Here is a 20,496-nt window from a genome sequence, read left to right as displayed (position 1 = left end):
TCCTCATCGTGTCTTGCCTGTAAAACGCGCATCATCAATCGCGCAATCTGCCCGGTGTTTAGGCAGCGACGTCGACAGAAGACGCGTTCCCATAACAAACGCGATGCCGCATCTTGAGATTACGTAGCGCTAATCTGCAGTGCCGTGACTCAATCGCCGGTGGCAAGTGGCGCGTCCACGTCCGCCCGGCACCGAAGAAGCGCAACCGCCGTCTTGCTGTGACAACATCGCGAAATATCCCGCACTGAGGCTTCAATCGGTCACTGCAATCGCTCGACTACGCCATCGGTCGGGTATCACCGCCATCATCGGAATCTCAATCACATTACCATCTCTACACTTTTTTTTTAATCCTAAATCTATATAGTAAATTAAATACACACTCATCCATTTTGCATACAGATGCGTGCACACGATTCCCAAGACACATCCGTTTACGCTAATGAGTTCACATAATAAGTTGGCAGCTGGGTCAGCACGTCGAATCCACCGGTGCCGACTCTGCCCAGCTTGCCCATCACCAGACGACTGCTCGGCGTCGTCAGATCGTCCCAGTCGCCATCCAGCAGGGCATCCTTGAGGAACCCGAGCGTCGTCTCGAAGCTCATCTTGGTAAAGGGACTGACGTTGCCCCTGAGGCCCATGCGGCTAAAGGCTGTGAAGTCGCCGCCTCTCGTCATGTGGTCGGCAATCAGGTTGAGATGTCGGTTGTCCACCTTGATGCCGTGGCCTCCGAAGACGCCTGACAGCTCCCGCACGATGTTGGCGCGGCAGGCCTCCACGCCGTAGACCTCTAGCACCGCCGCAATGTCGTTGGTCTGGATGCGGTGCGGGTCAATGAAGTCGCTGTATCTCTGCATTGCCCGGAGGTTGACGCCTGTCGTGTTGATGACCTTTTCGTTCTTTTCCTGAGCCACCATGCACGATCCGACGCCGGCAACTTGCTGCACCACTGTCTGGCGGACTGCGTCCTCGACAATGTTGAGCATCAGCACCTTGGGAATGTTCACGTCAAACTCGAGCGTCACGTCGCACCACTCGCCGCCCTTGTCATCGCACTGGAAGTCTGTTACTTCCGCGTAGGCATTGAGCACGCGCTCTGCCCGCACCTTGGCGGACCATGACACGGGGGCCTTGTTTCCGTCCTCCTCGTCATCTTCCTCATCCTTGTTCTGTGATGTTGCGTTGTCCGCGTCCTCCTCGTCTGAATCGTCTTCCGCTCCCTTGGACATGTCGTTCTGAATAGCGTCATCGTCATCATCGTTAGGTCCGTAAGAGACAGCCTCGCTCCGGTTTGCGCGCTTCTTGGCGCCGGTGGCGTCGTCGTCATCTTCTTCGTCGTCGTCATCATCGTCATCTCGACCACCTTCCGCTGCTCCCTCGGGCCTGGCCATCTCAACAACTCCTGCTTTGATGCCAATCTCGGGAGTCGCCATTGTCGACTGCGATTGACGCTTCTTGACCTCTCTCTTCATGATGGAGAGGATCGTTCGCAGAAGCTTCTTCTCTACTGTGCCCATGATGTCCGACACCGTAACCGCATAGGTGGTGGAATACTCTGCAGCCGGGAAGAACTTGAGCTTGATCTTGTAGATCTTGGCCAGGCCGCGGAGCTTGCCCTTGCCAACCATTTCCTCCACGACGACTCCATCCAGTACTTGGCTCATGCGCAGCACGCTGATGGACTTTGTGAAAATTTCGGTATCCTCCTCCGATAGCTCGGCGTTTGGATACAGCGTCATGGCGGGTGTGGAAATCGTCTTACTGGCAGTCATCAAGATTTCTCTCAGACGGGGGATACCCAGGGTGACGTTCTTTGCTGAGTGACCAGCCAAATGGAAGGTGTTCAGCGTCATCTGTGTAGACGGTTCACCGATAGACTGGCCAGCCACGATGCCGACAGCCTCGCCAGGCTCCACCAGCGACCGGAGATATTTCATGGCGAAAAGCATCTCCGCGTTCTTCTTGTTCAGCTTCACCTGGTTAAGAGACGTCTTGTCCTGGCTGTTCTTTTCCCGTACAAGTCCATCGGCGTTGTCATTGAGATAAGTTGTCATGGCTTCGTAGAACGTTTCTGAAGTTGCAAAGGCGTTCGTGGCGGGATCGAAGCTGGCCGTGAGGGGATCCTTTCCTTTTCGGTCGTTGAGTTTGGCGTGTCGAACGGCGCTCTTCATGTATTTCTGGAACGCCTGTCGGTTGGCGCCGAGGCGTTCTCCAACCTTGGGATCATACTTGAGCTGTGCCGCCTCCGAGGTTACGTTTTGCAGGATAAATCGGAAGTCTTTCAAGTAGTTTTGCTTTGTGACATCCAATCCATCTTCACCGTACAGGAACTGAATCAAGGATCCGTCCGCGTCTCTTACTGAGGTATCGTAAGAGACTGTAAGGCCCTCCATTCCCTTGATGATACAACGCTGCAGATAACCTGAACGTGATGTCTTGACAGCTGTGTCGATCAAACCCTCACGTCCAGCCATGTGATGGAAGTAATACTCTTGTGGTCGGATACCAGTCAAGAATCGGTTGACAATGTAACCACCCGCTCGAATGTTTGTATCGTATGGCCGGAAGCTAGGCAGAGTCTTTCCGCTAACCATGACTGGGACACGCCTACCCTCCAGAACCTGCTGTCCCAAGTTGCAGGAAATGAGGGAGGCGTTGACACGGGATCCCTTGGCACCTGAAGTGGTCATGACCTGCATCTGATTCTTCGGGAAGTTCTTCTCAAGGCCGTTGGGGATCAGCGCCTTTTGCACGGCATCTGTAATGTCTTTGGTTCCCTGGTTCATCAGGAGATCGAGACCTTCCTGCTTGCTGTCGTCACGCATGACTTCCTCAAGGCGCTCAAGCAGGAGCGGATTCTGTGAGTCTTCTTGTTTCTCTAGTGAGACATACTTTGACGCAATTTCCAATCCCATCTTGTCGGCCGCAACAAGTTCTCGTCGTCGTGCTGCCTCTCCCTCTGCCGTTAGCCTCAAGTCGTCCATTCCGCATGAAAAGGCTCGCATGCTGAGATATCTTGTAAGCAACCGGCCCAAGCTACTAAGGAGTTTGCCGGCGACTGAAGGTCCGTATATCTCATGCACGGCGTGAATCAAACCGCTTGAGCTAGGTCCAATCTGAGACTTGTCGAGAATTCCTGTTATGAACTCGCCATCTTGTATCAAGACAGTTCCTTCCTCTGATGATGTGCCCCATTGTTCGGCCTTGATTTGGGCGTTTTCGTTCATCGTCAGCCCTCCGCAGTTGGGTGGCCTGATGTTGGCGAGGATTGTGCTGATAACCTGCTTTCCTGTCCATCTCGGCACTGGCTTGATGATCGCTGGCGGAGGAAGCTGAAGTCGCTCTCCCAAGATGTGGCCGCTCTCAGGACGAAGGGCACTGTATATTAGCTGTTGGAAGTCGCTCCGGGTGAAAACAGCGTCTCGACTGCAGAGAGCGACTGAGACGGAAATGTGATCCTGAATGAGACCTCTCAGGGGCTTTCCAGCAGTGCCAGACAAGTACTGGTGGTCGGTGTCGGCAATTTGCAACGCCTCTACACGGGCCACCTCGTTTTGTGGGAAGTGCATGTTCATTTCGTCGCCGTCAAAATCTGCGTTGTAGGTGTTACAGTTGGCGTAGTGCATTCGAATTGTCTTCTCGCCTGGCAGAACGCGGACTCGGTGACCCATGATGGACGGCTTATGCAGTGTAGGCTGACGGTTCATCAGAACAACATCACCGTTAGTGAGATGTCGATGGACCTTTTTGTTCTTCATGCGAGCCGCGCTGCTATTTGTTGGCGCCAGCAGCTGGTTGGCAAGAGATATGCGGTCATCTACAGACTTGTTGCGAAGGTTGACTATTTGGCCATTTTCATTTTCAATGGCAAAGGCTCCCGGCCATTTGTCTACACCGTTGATAACCGCCTGTTGCATGTCTTTGAAGTTGTGACTGGTGACCGGTTCGGGATACGTCAATTTCTTTGCAAACACCGGAGGAACACCAATCTCGTTGGTCTCGATGTTGGGATCGGGAGAAATAACACTTCTGGCGGCGTAGTTGACTCGCTTTCCCATCATGTTCTTACGGAAAAGACCTTCTTTCTTCTCAAGCAACTGTTTAATTCCGTCTTCGTTTCGCGCGGCAGCGGCGCCCTGTACAGGGTTTTTGTTCTTGTCGATCAGTGAATTCACCGCGTCCTGAAGCTCCGTCCAGGCTTGGTGCATGCTTGTGATGTCTGATCGTTTCTCGTTGTAGACACGAGCAATGCTTGAGCAGCAGCCGAGAATGTTCTTGTAAAGGGCGTTCTGCTGGGCTTCGGATATTTGTGAGTCTCCAGTCCGAGCCTCAGGTCGGAAACGGTTCGGCGGCACCAAGACAACTGTAATGAAGAACATGTCGGGAGTAACTTTTGGTGAACTCTGAGTTGGAGGCTTGGCGTTGTATACGAGTGAGAGAAGATCTTGCTCTTTCCTGAACAATTCCTCGAGTCGTGCCCGCACTTCCATGGAGCTGATGTATCTTTGAGCGCTATCTTCAGATGCAAAATCGTCATCTGCATCTCCCATTTCAATATCCTGGGTTTCGGGAGAGTCTTCTGAGCCATTGATTTGTGTAACATCGCCGTTGGTATCAGATTTCTTCGTTGTTGCTGATTTGCGATGGTGGACTCGGGTCATGGCATCACCCCACTTGAGGGCCTTCTGCGCCATCTTTGCCTTTTCCTTGGTTGAGAGGGACTTTTCGAAAATTTTGACAGACCGGTCCTTTCGATAGGTTGGGGAAATGCCTCCGCAGCTAGAGCACACTCGCTTTTTGATGATCTCGGCGAGAAAGTCCTTGATGATTTCACGGCGCATCTCGTTGGCACCCTCATGCTTTCCCCTCTTGACCTCTCCCCTCTTGACCTTGATGCCCTGAAGGCACTGACGAACGTATTTTTCTCTTTGCCGAGTAACGCCATCAGCTCCAGAGTTTTCATCCTCGGCCTCGCTGTCCCCCTCTCCAAGCGCCTCTTTTATCTCGATTGCCAGGTCATTCTCCCCAATCGAGCCTACCATGTGCGCTTCATTGATAAGGCCATGGTGAAGTAGGCGCAGCTGACAGGTGTATTTGTGAAGATCCTTTGGTGGTAGACGAAATCCCTTGCAGTAGACGCAAGTTGCGCGGAGTAATCGGTAGGCCTGATCCAAGAATACTGGGTGGTAGACGGGGACTGGGAGTTGGATGTGACCTGGATGTCCCGGACAGCTCGATTGATTCAGGTTGCAAGTAGCACATCTAGTAGATGATTAGAAGCCTTGATATTGCCTACAAAACAATTAAATACTTACGGTGCATCGCCCCATGAGCCCAGAGCCGGATCGTACAGACCTCCAGGTACGGGATTGAGAAGGTTATCGAAAGTGCTTTCATTTTCGATGCGCTTCACAGAGATGGCCTGAATCTCCTTGGCGGAGAGAAATGTGAATTCCACACTCTCCACCTCGGAGGCAACTGGCTGCGCAATATTCATGGCGAATACAGGATCTTGGCTGAGGAATGGACTGATCCTGGCGAGCTTGCTGAGGCCATGCCAATCTTTTACAATAGGTCAATTGGCGAGAGTTGCTAGTGCCACTAGAATTTTTTGGCGGTGGAACATGGCAAAATTTTAGTGAGGTGGTGGGTAGGATGGAATCCCCACAGCCAAGGTTGCCAGGCTAATGCAGCAAAGAGCGGCAGAAGCTGGCCATTCACTCTTCCAGCTCTATCGCTTTATCTGCCTGGCTAGTGCCGCATCTCATTTCTGTGTGGAGCCTTGCTTTTCTATACCGATCCTACGATATACGAATCTTGAAGACACGACGACAGGCAGAACGAGTGAAAGAGGCAGGGGCAAAGAGAAGCAAGACCATTGGGATCTCGTACGGATATACACACGCAACGTTCTGCTGCGCGTTAGCAGCCGCCTCGCCTCATGAGTCAATCGCCAGGAGGGCTGGGCCCCCATCACGATGGATCCTCGAGAATACAGAAGCCAGAAACTGCTGCAGACAGGATGGCTGCCCTCAAAGCCCGTGTAGCAGCCGCCGTCGGCGCGAGCAGGGCAAAGGGTGGCCTGAATGTCGGACTGCATCCCGCCCTAGAAGATTTGGGCTCCTGGAAACCAGCTGGCAAGTCTGACACGACAAATGGCCAATCCCACTCATCACGAGGCTCACCATCGCATACCAATGGATTCGACAGAGGAAGCGCACAAGATTTACACGGAAAACGGCTGAGAGATGGGCCCAACCCATACTTCGATGACAAGGCGGCTGCACAAGAACCGACGGGGAGGCAACGGATGCCTCGACAACTGGCGTTCAATCAGAAAGGAAAATACATACAACAGGGCAATGCTTTGCGTCGACAGGCGGCCCTGGAGGCCATGAAACGGCGTATCGCGGAGCAAACTCGCAAAGCCGGTATTGACGAGGATCTCGACGTGGAGAAGAATTTTGTCGTGGACGCTCCCCCAGATGTAGAATGGTGGGATGAAGGCCTAGTGGACGGAAAGACCTACAACGATATTGACGATCCTTCGAAGCTCAAAATCACGACCCCTGATAGCATAGTGACCGAGTACATCCAACACCCGGTTGCACTTGAGCCTCCCCAGGAGAAGCATGCTGTAACGGCACAGCCCATGTACCTGACCTCGAAAGAACAAGCCAAGATACGACGCCAGCGAAGAATGGCAGAACTCAAGGAGATGCAAGCTAAAATCCGACTTGGACTGGTGCCGGCACCACCACCTAAAGTGAAGAAGGGGAATCTCATGCGAGTGCTGGGCGATGGTATGTGCTCCAATATCTTTCTACGGACCTATGTTTTGGGGCCATGTGCGCTAACCAGTCTTTCACAGCTGCTGTCAAGGATCCCACTGCCGTCGAGGCCCGAGTAAATCGGGAGATTGCCGAGCGATACGAGACTCACATCGAAGCCAACGAGGCACGAAAACTCACAAAAGAGCAAAAGCACGAGAAGAATGCGACAAACCAGCAGAAAGATGCCGACAAGGGCATCCACGTCCTCGTATTCAAAGTTAACAGCCTTGCCAATGGCCAGCACCGCTACAAGATATGGCGCAACGCTGATCAGCTGGCACTTTCCGGAACATGCATTATGCATCCCAAGTTCAGCCTGGTGATTGTGGAAGGCGGACAGTGGAGCATTAAGAAGTACAAGAAGCTCATGCTGAACCGTATCAACTGGACAGAAAACGCTCAGGCAAGAGACCCTGAGAAAAATAATGTGGCTGGGCGAGACTGGCTATCACCAGAGGACTCCAATGGAGACTTGAAGGACATGTCTCTGAACGAATGTAAGTTAGTATTCGAGGGAGAGCAAAAGGCGAGAGGCTTCAAGAAATGGGGGAGCAAGATTTGTGAAACGGATGCAGAGGCAAGAGAAGTTTTGGCTCGCGCAAAGATGGACAGCTTCTGGTCACTAGCTAAAGGCATCTCATGATGAGTACTAGGTAGTGGGCTTTGGTGGGGTACAGCTAATAATACAAACATGCATATCCAGCGAGTCTCAAACAAGGCAGCTATTGAAGCATACCGGTGCCTGTCCAGGTGTACGACGCGTGGCGTATGTAATATTTAGTAATCTTATCATATATTCAAGATATCTGGTCTACATCTGTATATCTGTTGGTACATTCATTGCTGCCTTTATGATGTTGAAGTTAGTGGCATGTGCTAATGCAGCGGAGGTGGTAACAATAGCGGGCAGACGGACCGGAAACGTAACGAGCACAATTACGCAATGAATGACATGCCCTTCCAAGGCAGCCAGCAGCCAAGCCAAAACTTACACCCCAAAACAGGCACCCAGAAGCGGCGCCGTTGCAGCCCGGGAAAAGGCCGGCGCATTCCGCCGTGCTTGATAGTGTGATCCGGTGACTTGCGAGGCGCGCGCATTGCGGCAATCCGACCTTAGATCGTTATATATTTCAAATGCGCTGCTGCGGCTCTCTCTCTCTGGCACTAGGCACCAGCTCCCCTTGTTGTTTTCTCCACCACTCGCTTCGGCCTTGTTCTCTCTTCCCCAGCGATTTAAAGGACCTGATTCGTCTCACAGATCAAGAGGCTTAACGGTTACTGCCATTTCAGACGGCCAAGCAGCGATATCGTCGTCGCAAGCTCTGTTGAAATCGCGGCACTGTAAAGAACGAGAACTGTTGAAGCTTCGCTCATCTCACTCAGTCCCGCAGCAATGGGCCTGGCCTACAACACCTACCTCACCAGCAACAAGATCTACGGTTGCAAGACATGCAAGGCGCATCTTGCTAACCACGAAGACATCATCTCTCGGGTGCGTATCCGTATCCCCCGCCATGCATTGTACCTAAACCTGAACCTGAACCTGAATCTTATGCCTTACACCCATGCCTGCCTGTGATGCTGGGAAACTAACTGGGGATTGCGCAAACAACACAGAACTTCCGGGGTCAGCATGGCAAGGCCTACCTGTTCCATCGTGTCGTCAATATCGACACCGGTGACCCCAATGAGCGTAACATGACCACCGGCCGCCACATTGTCCGTGACATCGCCTGCCATCAGTGCAAAGAAACGGTGGGTTGGAAGTACGACAAGGCTTTTGAGACTTCTGAAAAGTACAAGGAGGGCAAGTTCATCCTTGAAGCTGAGCTGCTATGTAACGTCGCTTGATTGTACGAATTTCACCTCTTTAGCATGATTTCATTAGGATGGCCCTTCTTATTTATTTATTCATTTCCTTGTTTTCTTTTGGCTTCAATAGGCGTTCAACAGATAGTTTCAGACAAAGCACAGCATCCTTGGGCTGGAGTGATGGTTTCAAGAGCCGAATTTAGACATGTTATGTATTAAGACGCCTCCCATTAAACTCGCTACGAGAAAACGTGTATGTCGAATGATAACCTATTCCAAGTCACCCAGGCACTGCCGGTACGCCACAAATCCCGCCAAGCTTGCACAAAATATCCGTCTTAGTTGCAGTAATACATCTGTAATTAGCCAAAAGCATCTTTGTAGTAAGATTTAGTTATGCTCGATTGGTTCTTCAGGGAGAAGCTCCTCAGTTTCTGCGTCGGCACGCAAAAATTCAAATGGTGGCTGCACGAGGCCGTTAAACAAAAAGGTAGAATAGACCAACAAAGCAAATCCAGCAATCTGCAGCCACTTGAAAGATTCCCAGCCAAGGCCGAGAGAAACGACCCAGATAAAGAGTGTTCTGCAGGTGTCAATGGTGGAGCGAGAGGTGGCACTGACGGTGCGAGTAACGGACAGCCCGAAGAAGTTAAAGCCGCTATTAATGGTGTTAGATACAATATCACTTGGTCAAGAGAGCATTCCAACTTACCCAATGCTTATCATGATAATGACACTGGAAACGAGCAAGGCCTTTTCATCCCACATTTGGCGAAGGCCTTCGGCGGCATCGAAATAGCCATATCGACCGGCTTCTGTCCGTCCAATGGCCAAGTGCAAAACAATCATGACGGCAACCGTGGTGACGAAGCCAAAGAGGCCTTCCCAGCCGACCACCTTGATGGGGTCGATTGGGGAGTTTTCGAGCATCCACTCCTCCAAGACAAACTGGGTGGCCGTGAAAATTTGAGCTCCGGCAATCAGCAAAACTCCAATGACTGCCTTGGCAACGTCGGATAGCCCCTCTGGGGAATCCGTGATAGAGGAGACGACATGTGCCTTGACGTCGGGCCAAATAGCACCAGCAAGTCCGACGACAGCTACTCCAAGAACCACGCCCACTAATGAGATCCACTGGAATAGACGCAGCGTCCTCCGCAAAAAGACGACGCTAAACAGGCCCACGAATAGGACTAGCGCGCCTCGGGTCATTTGGTAAATAGACGCCGCAACAAGAAGGAGGCCAATGTTCATCAGGGTGGTGCCGCAGATGTCGCAGATGGCAGGCAGAGCCAGCAGCAGAATTCGGTAGCCCCGTAAAACTGATGGTTGGTCATCTTCAAGCGTCTCGTCGTCGTCACCGTCGGTTCGGTTGGAATTGATGGCCTGGTAGCCACGCTCCGCGGGCGATCTCTTTGATGCAAGACGGCGATACGCCGCAGCAACGCCTACGACGAGCCAGCAGCCCATCTCGCCCACAAACATCTGCGCCGTCTGAAGCACGGGTTGGTTGAAGAAGACATGACGAGCGGGATTCTCATCCTCGCAATTGCGAACACATTGCTTGTCCTATAGCACCTGTTAGGCTATCCGAATTCAAAGAATGCGACTGTGAAGCACGGAGTATTTCCATAGCCCTAGAGGTAGCTCTTTCAGCACGTACTTGATACTTGGTAACCAATGTATTGCAGACACCCGTCAGCAGCATCATGGCCACCAGAAACGGAACGGTGCTACGAGGAATCGCCATCTTGGGCGACGTGGCTCGAGCGAAGATGCGTATTGATGATAGGCGGCTGCAAGACTGGGGCGATTGATGTTGAAATGGCGAGAGTTGGGTAAGAGGATGTAGATAGATGAGGGAGAGAAGAGAAAGAGGCAGACGAGGCGAGGGATGAAAGAGAGCCGCTGCGCCCCGGATAATGGACAGAGCCCCTGCTTATCATGCACCAGTGTCACAAGATAGGTGCAGCGTTTCGGTGGACGGTAGCGATCCCGAGCAGCTTAGTGCCGATATTAGTGCCAATCAAGGAGGATGACATAAGCTGGGCCACGAATTGAAGCTTTGGGATTAATATACGAGCATATGGAGGGACTGGGGTAAACAAGTAAGTCGAAAAGCATATTGATGCTGTTGAGAAAGTCTAATTTCTTGAAAAAACCTACACGATATTACATTAGATTTGTGAATACATGTATAAATTAGTAAAAAATATCTTTTGCAGTACGGAGTAGTGACTACCTCATGAAATCACTTTGTAGTAGGTACTTCACACCAGGCGGCCTGCAGCGATTGCATGTCACTACCCAGCAGGCATATGCCGCTAAAACCAACAGCTCTTGGCTGCTACCTGCATCATGGATAGCACATGTACTCCGTAGGTAGTCAGCCACGTCATAGCCTAATAGCCACTCGCCCAGCTCCCTTTGGCCCATGTGCTTTCGCGCGCTAGGATCATCATCCCCCTTCAGCTCCTTTGAGTGTTTAAAACCAAGCAGCCTCGCATCATGACGCGGACCACAGGCGAGAGCCGGCCTTTTCCGCTTCTACATCCAAACCCCTCTAGATGTCCATATCCGCGCATCCATGGAGCATTCGCTAGGCCCTGCCTGTCGCCTTCGACCAACCCCGGACACGGACGCGGACGTCGACGCGGATAAGGAAGATGGATTCCCATCTGTCAAAGCTCAGTTCTTTTACACGGCCGTATATCCCATCGATGATCCGCTGTCTGGCACTGCTCCCTCCAGCAGCGCGGATTCTAAACCTTCGAAAGGACCGCTTCGCCCATTCTCTCAAGACGATAATGACATGCTACAACAGGCCTGGCTTGGCCTCATGTCAGAGAGCCTCCGTTCACAACACGAAGCCATCAGAAACGGCCGAGAGCCTGACCCGTACGCTGCGAAATCTGACATGGAGAGGCGCGACCAAATCATCCAGGAGCTAGCCTCGAAGCATATACACATCCATAGTGATAACCAGACGCGGGGATCAACGACTCAAGCCGCCGAGGCGCTTCCGGAAACTCTACTCACCGCCTGTTGCCCTCAACTTGCCGTCGACGCCCTAGCAGAGCTTGATACGGCATTTTGTGCTTTGGTGAGGAAGACGAACCCGCTATTCGATGTCGATGAGGTGGTAAAAGATGTGATTTCCGTCATGAACCAACCCCACGAACTTCGGAGTATCTCAACCAGCCGTCGGCATGTACCAATACGGCACCCTTTGTTAACTCGGGAGAGACACGGCGGCATCCCTTCTGACCGCATTTCTCCCTCAGATGATGCTACATCATCTCTTCATGGTACTCCCGAGACTCGGATTCGCCGCGAACGTAGGACCACTGGATATGTTACTGCTAGTGACGATGGGATTTCTGGTAGACCGTTTGTGCGGGTATTGAGTAGTGAACACACCCAGCAGACGACAACGGCAAAACAACAACGTAGCGATGAGCCGGCCATAGAAACCCCGCAGATCGATGATAAAAATCCCGAGGCGAACGATGAAATCCCACCAGAACAGTCAACTGGGATAGAGAACGCTGTTCCGAATCCCGAGGACGAGGATAGGGATGTCGTAGTTGGACTGGCCCGATTACACAAGGTGTCGTTGCAAACGCTGCAGATGAAACCCATATACTGGTCCCCCGTTAACGATATTGCCATTGTGACGAGGGGTACCTGGTTTTACAAGTATGTTAGGTTGGAATTTTGCTTAATTCAGTCGCTAACCTTGTTCTCAGAGATACGATGCTGCCAGTCCCGCCGGTTGTAGCTAATCAGCTGGAAGCTGGGTATCAGGAACTGCGCCCTTGGTCCGAAACTTGGCGTGATGAAATACGATGTGCTATTGAAGTTGGGGCTTCTGGAGAAGAAAAGGTTTCTCATCGACTTTGGCCGATGGAAGGCGATGGAGCATATCGAAATACCCCTGTACCAGACGAGCCTGTGATTTCTGCGCATCCTTTCTGTTCCGCATATTGCTTTCAGGGCGAAGCTGCCACAGAAGGCCATCTTGAGCCGCCCCAAGCAGACAACGGCACTTCCGAAAACATCCAGCAACGCGCCTATTCTAGCTACAATGTCATATACAAAGATCGAACAAATGCCTTTCTATTGAAGCCAAGCCTCCAGCCATCTGCATATCACGGTAGACGGCCCATCCAAAAGATTATGAAGGGAACGAACGTTGGCATTCCCGTTGTTCGGGGCTTCGATAGACTGAGTTGGGAGCGTATGCATCGGGGGAAAAAATCACAGCCCACAAGATCTGCGTCACATGGCGCCTCCAGCAACGGCTCATTAGAAACTTGTCCTGCTTGCGAAGCGGATAAAGATCGCAGCAAGGTGACTGACTTGGTGCTCGTAGCTCACGGAATTGGCCAAAAGATTGCCGAGAGGGTTGAGAGTTACCACTTCACGCACGCTGTCAACGGGTTTCGGCGATTAGTTGATAGCGAATTTCAGGGCCCTGTGGTGCAGGAGATTCTACACAACAGCCAGAGCAGGCTCATGGTTCTGCCGCTCAACTGGAGAATAGGACTTTCCTTTGAAGACGGCGGAGCTCTTCAGACTGGAATGGAGGCGGACAAATCGAGTGCCGCTCAACCTTTCGGCTTGAAGGACATTGAACCCAATACAATTCCCGCCATACGGAGCATGATATCCGATGTCATGTTTGATATCCCCTTCTATATGTCTCATCACAAGGGAAAGATGATTGCCGCTTTGGTGTCGGAGGCGAATCGAGTCTATCGCCTTTGGTGTAGGAACAATCCCGGGTTTGCTGAGAATGGACGTGTTCATCTGGTTGCACATTCTCTCGGCAGCGTCATGGCGGTTGAGGTTCTGTCACGACAGCCAACGATTGCACCACAGCTAGACCTGTCTCGCCCGGAGCCGGAGACTAAGTTCTTCGAGTTTGATACGAAGAATCTGTTCCTGATGGGCAGTCCTACCGGATTCTTCTTGTTACTTGAACGAGGGGCTCTTATACCACGCCGTGGACGCGTTAAACCAGGCGTGGATGCGAATGATGCCACGGATGAAAACATCGGTGGTGAGGTTGGCATGTTTGGGTGCTTGGCTGTCGATAACATTTATAATATTCTCGCCAAGGAAGATCCGATTGCCTACCTGCTCAACGGCGCAGTAGACCCGGGATATGCAGCCAGCCTCAGAACCGCATATGTCCCTACCGCTTCTGCTTCGTTTCTAAAGTCCATCCGAGATGCGATGCGGAGTGTTGTGGGCGCCAACCCCAGTTCATCAGCAAACGATGACGGTCGTCCATCCACCGTCCGCCTGCCCTCTCAGTTGGAGCTCGAAGTTCATGATTTCACGAGAGAGGAAATTGCTGAGAAAAAGGCGTTTCTTCTTAATGACAACGGCCAGATCGACTGGTTTCTCAGATCTGGCGGCGGTCCGTTGGAGATTCAGTACCTTAACATGCTGAGCGCTCATAGCTCCTACTGGAGTAATACGGATTTCATTCGCATGCTGTGTTTTGAGATTGGTAGGCGGCCTGGTCGGACGAATACATTGCCTGCGATGAGGGCTATCAAGACTTCCAGGCGCCAGATACCTACTGCTAGCTAATTCGACCGAGTTGGCACGGTACATTTATTCTTTGATTTCCCACCTCCAATCTATTCTTCTGCGTTTGCGTTGGGTGCAAGGCGATTTCCGGAGGAGTTATTCTCGGTTGTTGATGGTTCTGCTGGGGAAATTCAGGGGCTTGGGAGGGAGATTGATATACGGTTTACACGATTTATGGTATTACACGCGGCACGATAGAATGGAACAATGGGATGGATAATTAGCAAATGATTAATGTATAGACTATCTAATATCCCCAGACTCCTAGAAAAGACTGTAATTAACTAGAGTTTGTGTGAGCATACTGTGAACTCTTGAGAATATCTGACCTATATACCCAGCTTGCATGAGTACAAAACTGCTCAAAAGCCTTCCAGCTCCATCATTTCTTGATCAATGTCTTCGAAATCAGACTCGTATGTCGCAGCTATGCTGCCGTGAACTGGCCTTGTATTGGAAATGGTAGGCGGGGGCTCCTCTCCTCTCTCCTCCTCCATCTTCTTTTGGTGCTGCATAAGATCTTCGTAACCCCAGGTGCTGATGCCCTCCTGATCCTTACTTCGGAATGGCTGCGCCATTGTCTTCAAAAACCGCCGAGCACTGCTGACAGCCATATCTGTACTCAGATTTGTATCGGCATCTTGCAGGCCCTGGTTGATCCATTTAGGTAATTGAGTTCTCTTCTTCTGGAATCGCCGATCAGCCAGGACCATGACACCATAGTCATCTTTTCCTCGCAAAACACGACCCAGGCATTGAGCTGCATGGCGCATAGCATCGAAGGATAAGAAGTCGTTTTCCTTGATCCGATATGTTTCTCGCAAAAACTCAAGTCTTGCCTTCAGGATTCGCGACTCGGTGTATTGGAACGGAACGCCAATACAGAGCACGGTTCGGCCATATTGATGGTCAAAATCGATTCCTTCTGATACCTTACCTCGCGCGACACAAAGCAAGATTGCCCCCCGCCCATTGCAACAAGCAGTCCGATATGTCTCCAGGGCAAGCGATGTTTCTTGGGCGTCGGGCGTTTCCACCAAGATGAGTTTATACTTCCATACTTCATCGAGAATACCCATACCCTGCCACATGCTAATAATGGACTCCATGTATAGATATGATGGGAAGAACACTACCATGCCGTCGGGAGTAATCCTCGCAAATTCTGTTAGGAGGTTACCGTAGTTTCGAACAACGCTCGGTTCGTTTCGAACTTGGAAGCTCGATGAGACTGAGGCTTGGTCACTGCCTCGGGTGACGATCATAGGAAGGAAGGATCTTCGCGCCAGAGTCATACTATATGATTCTTGGATGACTGTGGAAAAATCCAGCATCTTTGGATACATTTCGAGGGGTGAGATAGTACCGGAGGTTATGATTACTGAATAAAACCTTTCAAACACAGGCCGGATGGCGATGGCCGCATCAAGACATGTAAAATGAAGAGTAGGGTTTGGGACTTCTGCTGTGTCAGATTCGTACGGTTCCAAGATCAGCAAGAAGCCCTTTTCATATGTTGCGACAAGAGTTGCAAATGTCGCCACTTCTTGAAGTGCTTGGTAGTCCTCAATATTCGTAAGCTCCAAGGTCCGGACAAGGGATGTAAGTCGCTCAGCACAAAACCGCAATGGCTTCTTCTCGATAAATGTATGCTCTTTCAAATGGGCCAGAAACGACGGCGGAGTTTCTGAAATGACTTGACGCACTTTCATTCTAGTCTGGGATGAAGTGGATCAGTATGGTGGCCAAGGAAAAGAAGAGGTGTAGAGATGGGCATGCCAACCTTGAGATATTCGAGAAATCGTTTCAAAAAAGCCACGAAATGTTCTGCCCTCCTGATATTTCCAGGCACAGCTTCTTTCAAAAGGTCATCTGGTAGAGCTGCAATACTGATTTAGCTATGATTGACCAAATGGGAGGGGCGTCACATACCTGGATTTGCCATGAATGCATCCTCCTGTCTCGCTTCATCAGTTTCACGAAGTCCCTGAACAAGCTTTTCATATTCGTTTTGGAGCTGCTCCTGGTCCGTCTCTCGCATTTCAGCAATTCTGCGCTCCAGATGTTGAGCGCTGCGGGTAGCCTTGCGGATCGAGTCTTCGGTAATGTCGGTGCTAAGGGACTCGATACAGACGTTGTCGATATTGTGGGCTTCGTCAAAAACCACAATGCAATCTTTAGAGAAGTCTTTTGAAACACGCTCCGCAATTTTTGGATCCAAAAGATAGTGATATGAGAAAATGACGACATTGCAATACTCCATCTATTTGCTAACATTAGATGGAATTCTTGGGGAAAATTGATGGGGGCGATCGTACCATGCGCCGTGCGGTGAAATATGGACACTGCTTATGCTCTTCGCCGTACCGTAAGAGCGCTTCAAAGGACCACACACCGTTCGGTATCAGGTTATGTGGTTCGAGGAGATCAAGATTCTACATCACGTCAGTTAGGCCCCTCAGGGATCCAGAGAGAGTTCATCTAAAGCAGACAGACATACATCGTGATAAGTGCAAACGTCAACATTTTCACCTCGGTCCTTCTTTTCTTTGACGAAGCCTGCAGTCAAACTTCGGCAACGAGCATCGACAATTGAACCGCTCTTTTCCCTTTTGACAGAGGGATGAAGACACAAGTTCTTTCGACTGGTTAATCCAAGGCCACGAAACTCTTCTTCGTAGCCTAGCTGTTCGGCACGATACTTCATCAGAGACTGTAGCTCGACTAGAGCCTTTTCAATCTCAGACATTGTTCCTATGCACATTAGGTCAGCATCGATGGACCAACCGACAAGACTGTGTTGAAGGACTACGAACGAGAGCAGTATATAAGCTTCCGCTTCTCAGGCATGTGCTGCTGGTATGCCACAATGAGAGACAGCAGTGATACCGTCTTGCCGGTTCCTGACGGCATTTCCAAGACACAGTGGCCGCCCGCATCGAGAGTTTCTGTATCTGTGAGTACTTGATCAAGTTCTTCGGGGTTCACGGCATACTTTTTAGATCACACATATAACTGCGACAGTTCTTCAGCAGTCAGCCCGCATGAAGGAAGCCATGACAATTTACTCACGCATATTGTTCATTGGGTATGTTAGCTATACAGTGGCGTGCGTGAGAGTGACGGGCACATACCTGGATATATCCTTGGGTAAGGAAATAGCACAGGAAGATCGCTGGGGATGCATAAGCTCGTGAACGTGCCGCGCATCACCGAATTGAAAACATACTCGATTTTAAACCTCATTTTGTACTGAAAATATTACGCTGAGCGTTTCTAGTCGTTCAAACCAAGGTGCACCGTGAGTGATTGCTTTGTGTAGGAGCTTTCACGCTACCTCTGCCCAAGAGGTTTAGTAAGTTAACGTTAACGCTTCGGATTGGCAGCTCGTCATAGAATAAAGAGCACACGCTCCATAGCTAGAAACGATCGAAGCGGAATTTCTTAGACCCACCGGAGGCGCGCGTTGCCACGTGACAGACAGTACCTCAAGCATTACGGGTGTCAACGATTACTCGTGTGGTTTTTAATGTATAAACACAATGAGGTAACTAGTCTTGCTTAAATGATTCTTCCTTCTAAGCTTATTACCCTCGCATGAATTCTATATTACAGGTATATTTATGTGCTTGGTTGAAAATATGTCTCGTGCTTGAATCATGGCTTATTCAGTATCTTGACTGCATCTTTTGAGAAGACATAACTCGCTCCACTCCAAATCGTAGTGGTAGCTACCACATATCTGCGATAATTAGTATAACAAAAACAAATATTGGGAAGATGAATGGGTGGGAAGCCATTAGTAGACGATAACGTACTGCAAAATTGTAAGCGTCGGTGCCAAATCAACGCTTATCAGCGGTGCTGCTGTTGTGAGACCGACAAGGGCCAGTTGGAGGAAAGTATTGTATTTGCTGATTGTTGTAGGTCGGATTTCGGCGGATGGCAGTGAAAAGTCCCAGTATCGGCTGAACGTTTTCGGTGGTGGCAACGAAATCCAGCGATAGTAGATGGCTGAAATGGCCAGCCCAACATCCCTGCCCAGGATAATGCTTGCAACCCAGACTGATCAAGGTCAGCTTCATAATCGTTAGCCACAGGGTTAAGAAAAGCTTCCACGTACTTGGTAATGCCCCCTTGATAGCCAGGCATACTGTCAATACAGTCATGAGGATTTTATCCGCCATTGGATCAATGATTGTCCCCACGACTGTTCTGCGATTCCATCTCCTCGCTATCCATCCGTCCACTAGATCTGAGATGCCAGCGTACGCCAGCAGTCCAACGGCCCAGGTGTGCGCATCTTGGAGTATCAGGTATCCTATGACTGGGCTTGCAACAATTCGTGTCACAGTAAGGAAATTTGGTATCGTGTAGATGTCCTCGTGAATGGCCGGGGTGCTGCTAGGTTTCTCCGCTACATTTTTATCTGTCTCTTTACCTGCTTGTTGGCTGAGCCGTCTTGGAAAAAAAGAAGCGAGCGGCACAGGTGAGCTACGATAAATATGTTAGAAGCTACGTAGGATTCCAATTGAAGGGGACTGGATCTGTAGGCTGAAAAGCCTCGCTGCTCTCCCCCTTCATGCAATACATGATGAACTGGAGTGCCTTACATATTCCTTCTTCTCAGCTCATGGTTTCTGGAACTCACTGATGTCGCCGACCAGATGCATCGGCTACATAGAACCATTGGCCTTGTGATAAGTTTCGAATGCAGCGGCATTGGCCGTGAGATGCGAGAGAGTAGCATTGTGAGAAGTGTTCCGGTATCAACTCGCCTTGTTGTGTATGTATTTGAGTTATACCAAAGGCCGAGGTGAAATTGTTGCGTAACTTGCAAATCGCCTGGTTGTTTTTGGAGGTTGACGTATCGATAAGGAACATTTACGATACCCCACAATCCGCATGTCCTTATACTGCTACCAGACCTACCATAAAATCGATGATAGGCTCTGCATGACATTTATTATAGGTATGCTGTCTTTTTATCTTGTTTTGGGTATGCTTTAAGTTGCCTTTTTTTTATTACTCAATTTTTTCTTCATTTAATATCTTAACGTCATTTGATGGCTGTCTTTTCCCAACTGCTGTAGATATACATATCGCAAAACATAATAATACAGATGCTTTTCCCCCTCCATCCTACCAACGTAGAACGAGTGACTCCCAAATGATCTCTTTCGCCATAACTCGCGCAAGTTGATCCCAAAAGGGTATATTGTTCCTATGATATCTCGTGGATGGGGTAGTTATAGTCTGCGGCTTTCTTAACCCGTCGAGAATTCAGAATGTCGGCCACCGCTTTGTCAGATTCACCGATGCTTCCGGTCTGCCCCAGATGTGCCCAAGGAGCAGCTGACTCTAGTGACTTGGCTTCGACTTCCTCCAGCGACTTGGACATCTCCGTTGTGCCAAACTCCCACATATTTGCCTTCATACCAATGCCGTAAATCTGATGTTTGCGCAAGTAAGCGAGCCACAGCTGAACAGTTTCAGGATTGCCATCTTTGATTTGGATCATGCGCCTCAGGGTTACACGCTCAAAGTTCTCTTGAGATTTTTTGAAGATGAAGTGACTCCTGGGTACAGTCCATCGCTCTGTGATTCGGGGAAGCGTTATTGGTCCAGAAGCTGGTAATCCTAAGAAATATGCCGCTCGTAGCGCAAAATCTGAGAAGAATTGGAGGGGCTGCAAGCTGAATGATCGCAGCTGCAGATCGCATGAGGGGATGCCGAATTGCGCTTCGCGTTTCAATGGCTTAAGGTGGATTGCTTGGAGGGATCGGGGGTTTCGTAGACTCGGTTCATTGTCACCATTCTTCTTAGCTGGTGTAGAATATGTTCTCGAATTGGGTTTATTGGACAAACATCTGAGCTTGTTAGGACGTTATATTACTCTGCATGTTGCCTTATTTTCGAGTACTCACCCAAATGCTGGGGTCTTGTTGGCAATCCATGGCACAGAGGCCTACCATGCTGGAGTTAGACACGCTTCTTTCCAATCCTAAGAGTTTTTGGCTATACCTGGAGTTGCGATAGACGCAGTGGGCTCTGTCTGAGCATATCCAAATGTCTTGTTCGGCTATGTCAAATGGCGAGTTTTGGCGGTTAGCGGATGCAGCGAAAGATTCTGCTACATTCAATGCAGCCAATTGAAGTGGGGGTGAATCTTCGATTGGAACCACGCTAGCAATGCACTTAACCAAAAATGGCAATGGATCATTCTTACAGCTGCTTTTACTTC

The 20,496-nt window shown here is 50.2% G+C and overlaps 8 protein-coding genes across 8 annotated transcripts; 3 read left to right on the top strand and 5 right to left on the bottom strand.

The window, feature by feature from the left end:
• Window positions 1-63: 63 nt before the first annotated feature.
• On the bottom strand, window positions 64-5,560 carry M431DRAFT_513865 (hypothetical protein). Its single transcript, XM_024920112.1, has 2 exons — window positions 5,319-5,560; window positions 64-5,265 (listed from the first exon to the last, which is right to left on the bottom strand). Exons 1-2 carry the CDS (start codon window positions 5,498-5,500, stop codon window positions 435-437), a joined length of 5,013 nt encoding a protein of 1,670 aa, XP_024767795.1. The 5' UTR covers window positions 5,501-5,560; the 3' UTR covers window positions 64-434.
• A 465-nt stretch (window positions 5,561-6,025) lies between these two features.
• On the top strand, window positions 6,026-7,479 carry M431DRAFT_11111 (hypothetical protein; the record flags this gene model as incomplete). The annotated part of the gene is made up of 2 exons (XM_024911787.1): window positions 6,026-6,806; window positions 6,875-7,479. 2 exons carry the CDS (start codon window positions 6,026-6,028, stop codon window positions 7,477-7,479), a joined length of 1,386 nt encoding a protein of 461 aa, XP_024767794.1.
• A 750-nt stretch (window positions 7,480-8,229) lies between these two features.
• M431DRAFT_100599 (hypothetical protein) lies at window positions 8,230-8,687 on the top strand (the record flags this gene model as incomplete). Its single annotated transcript, XM_024911228.1, has 2 exons — window positions 8,230-8,328; window positions 8,454-8,687. The coding sequence occupies 2 exons, from the start codon at window positions 8,230-8,232 to the stop codon at window positions 8,685-8,687; spliced, it is 333 nt and encodes a 110-aa protein (XP_024767793.1).
• A 351-nt stretch (window positions 8,688-9,038) lies between these two features.
• On the bottom strand, window positions 9,039-10,398 carry M431DRAFT_11109 (hypothetical protein; the record flags this gene model as incomplete). Its single annotated transcript, XM_024911785.1, has 3 exons — window positions 9,039-9,306; window positions 9,361-10,217; window positions 10,312-10,398. The coding sequence occupies 3 exons, from the start codon at window positions 10,396-10,398 to the stop codon at window positions 9,039-9,041; spliced, it is 1,212 nt and encodes a 403-aa protein (XP_024767792.1).
• Window positions 10,399-11,235: 837 nt separating this feature from the next.
• On the top strand, window positions 11,236-14,252 carry M431DRAFT_487902 (hypothetical protein; the record flags this gene model as incomplete). Its single annotated transcript, XM_024916515.1, has 2 exons — window positions 11,236-12,347; window positions 12,398-14,252. The coding sequence occupies 2 exons, from the start codon at window positions 11,236-11,238 to the stop codon at window positions 14,250-14,252; spliced, it is 2,967 nt and encodes a 988-aa protein (XP_024767791.1).
• A 362-nt stretch (window positions 14,253-14,614) lies between these two features.
• M431DRAFT_128674 (hypothetical protein) lies at window positions 14,615-17,419 on the bottom strand (the record flags this gene model as incomplete). The annotated part of the gene is made up of 9 exons (XM_024912378.1): window positions 17,387-17,419; window positions 17,325-17,334; window positions 17,248-17,267; window positions 17,069-17,200; window positions 16,753-17,006; window positions 16,571-16,687; window positions 16,185-16,515; window positions 16,036-16,133; window positions 14,615-15,970 (listed from the first exon to the last, which is right to left on the bottom strand). Exons 3-9 carry the CDS (start codon window positions 17,261-17,263, stop codon window positions 14,615-14,617), a joined length of 2,304 nt encoding a protein of 767 aa, XP_024767790.1. The 5' UTR covers window positions 17,264-17,267; window positions 17,325-17,334; window positions 17,387-17,419.
• A 339-nt stretch (window positions 17,420-17,758) lies between these two features.
• Window positions 17,759-19,065, bottom strand: M431DRAFT_156041 (hypothetical protein). Its single transcript, XM_024912945.1, has 4 exons — window positions 18,866-19,065; window positions 18,376-18,746; window positions 18,071-18,317; window positions 17,759-17,994 (listed from the first exon to the last, which is right to left on the bottom strand). The coding sequence occupies exons 1-4, from the start codon at window positions 19,000-19,002 to the stop codon at window positions 17,910-17,912; spliced, it is 840 nt and encodes a 279-aa protein (XP_024767789.1). The 5' UTR covers window positions 19,003-19,065; the 3' UTR covers window positions 17,759-17,909.
• Window positions 19,066-19,255: 190 nt separating this feature from the next.
• Window positions 19,256-20,357, bottom strand: M431DRAFT_525600 (hypothetical protein). The gene is made up of 3 exons (XM_024920628.1): window positions 20,277-20,357; window positions 20,180-20,220; window positions 19,256-20,122 (listed from the first exon to the last, which is right to left on the bottom strand). The coding sequence occupies exons 1-3, from the start codon at window positions 20,313-20,315 to the stop codon at window positions 19,477-19,479; spliced, it is 726 nt and encodes a 241-aa protein (XP_024767788.1). The 5' UTR covers window positions 20,316-20,357; the 3' UTR covers window positions 19,256-19,476.
• Between the last annotated feature and the right edge of the window lie 139 nt (window positions 20,358-20,496).

Source organism: Trichoderma harzianum (genome assembly GCF_003025095.1).
Source record: "Trichoderma harzianum CBS 226.95 unplaced genomic scaffold M431scaffold_28, whole genome shotgun sequence".
NCBI classification, from domain to species: domain Eukaryota; kingdom Fungi; phylum Ascomycota; class Sordariomycetes; order Hypocreales; family Hypocreaceae; genus Trichoderma; species Trichoderma harzianum.
The sequence above is the reverse complement of the archived record's forward strand: the minus strand, read 5'-3'. Positions and strand labels throughout refer to the sequence as shown.

Excerpts from the sequence above, each read along its gene's own strand:
- M431DRAFT_513865 (XM_024920112.1), bottom strand. The coding sequence starts at position 5,500 with ATGAATATTGCGCAGCCAGTTGCCTCCGAGGTGGAGAGTGTGGAATTC. Across the intron at positions 5,266-5,318 it reads GGCTCATGGGGCGATGCACC|ATGTGCTACTTGCAACCTGA; the intron begins GTAAGTATTTAA and ends ATCATCTACTAG.
- M431DRAFT_156041 (XM_024912945.1), bottom strand. The coding sequence starts at position 19,002 with ATGCTACTCTCTCGCATCTCACGGCCAATGCCGCTGCATTCGAAACTT. Across the intron at positions 18,318-18,375 it reads TATCAAGGGGGCATTACCAA|TCTGGGTTGCAAGCATTATC; the intron begins GTACGTGGAAGC and ends GACCTTGATCAG. Across the intron at positions 17,995-18,070 it reads CCGACGCTTACAATTTTGCA|ATATGTGGTAGCTACCACTA; the intron begins GTACGTTATCGT and ends TAATTATCGCAG.
- M431DRAFT_525600 (XM_024920628.1), bottom strand. The coding sequence starts at position 20,315 with ATGCTCAGACAGAGCCCACTGCGTCTATCGCAACTCCAG. Across the intron at positions 20,221-20,276 it reads TGCGTCTATCGCAACTCCAG|GCCTCTGTGCCATGGATTGC; the intron begins GTATAGCCAAAA and ends CCAGCATGGTAG. Across the intron at positions 20,123-20,179 it reads AACAAGACCCCAGCATTTGG|ATGTTTGTCCAATAAACCCA; the intron begins GTGAGTACTCGA and ends TAACAAGCTCAG.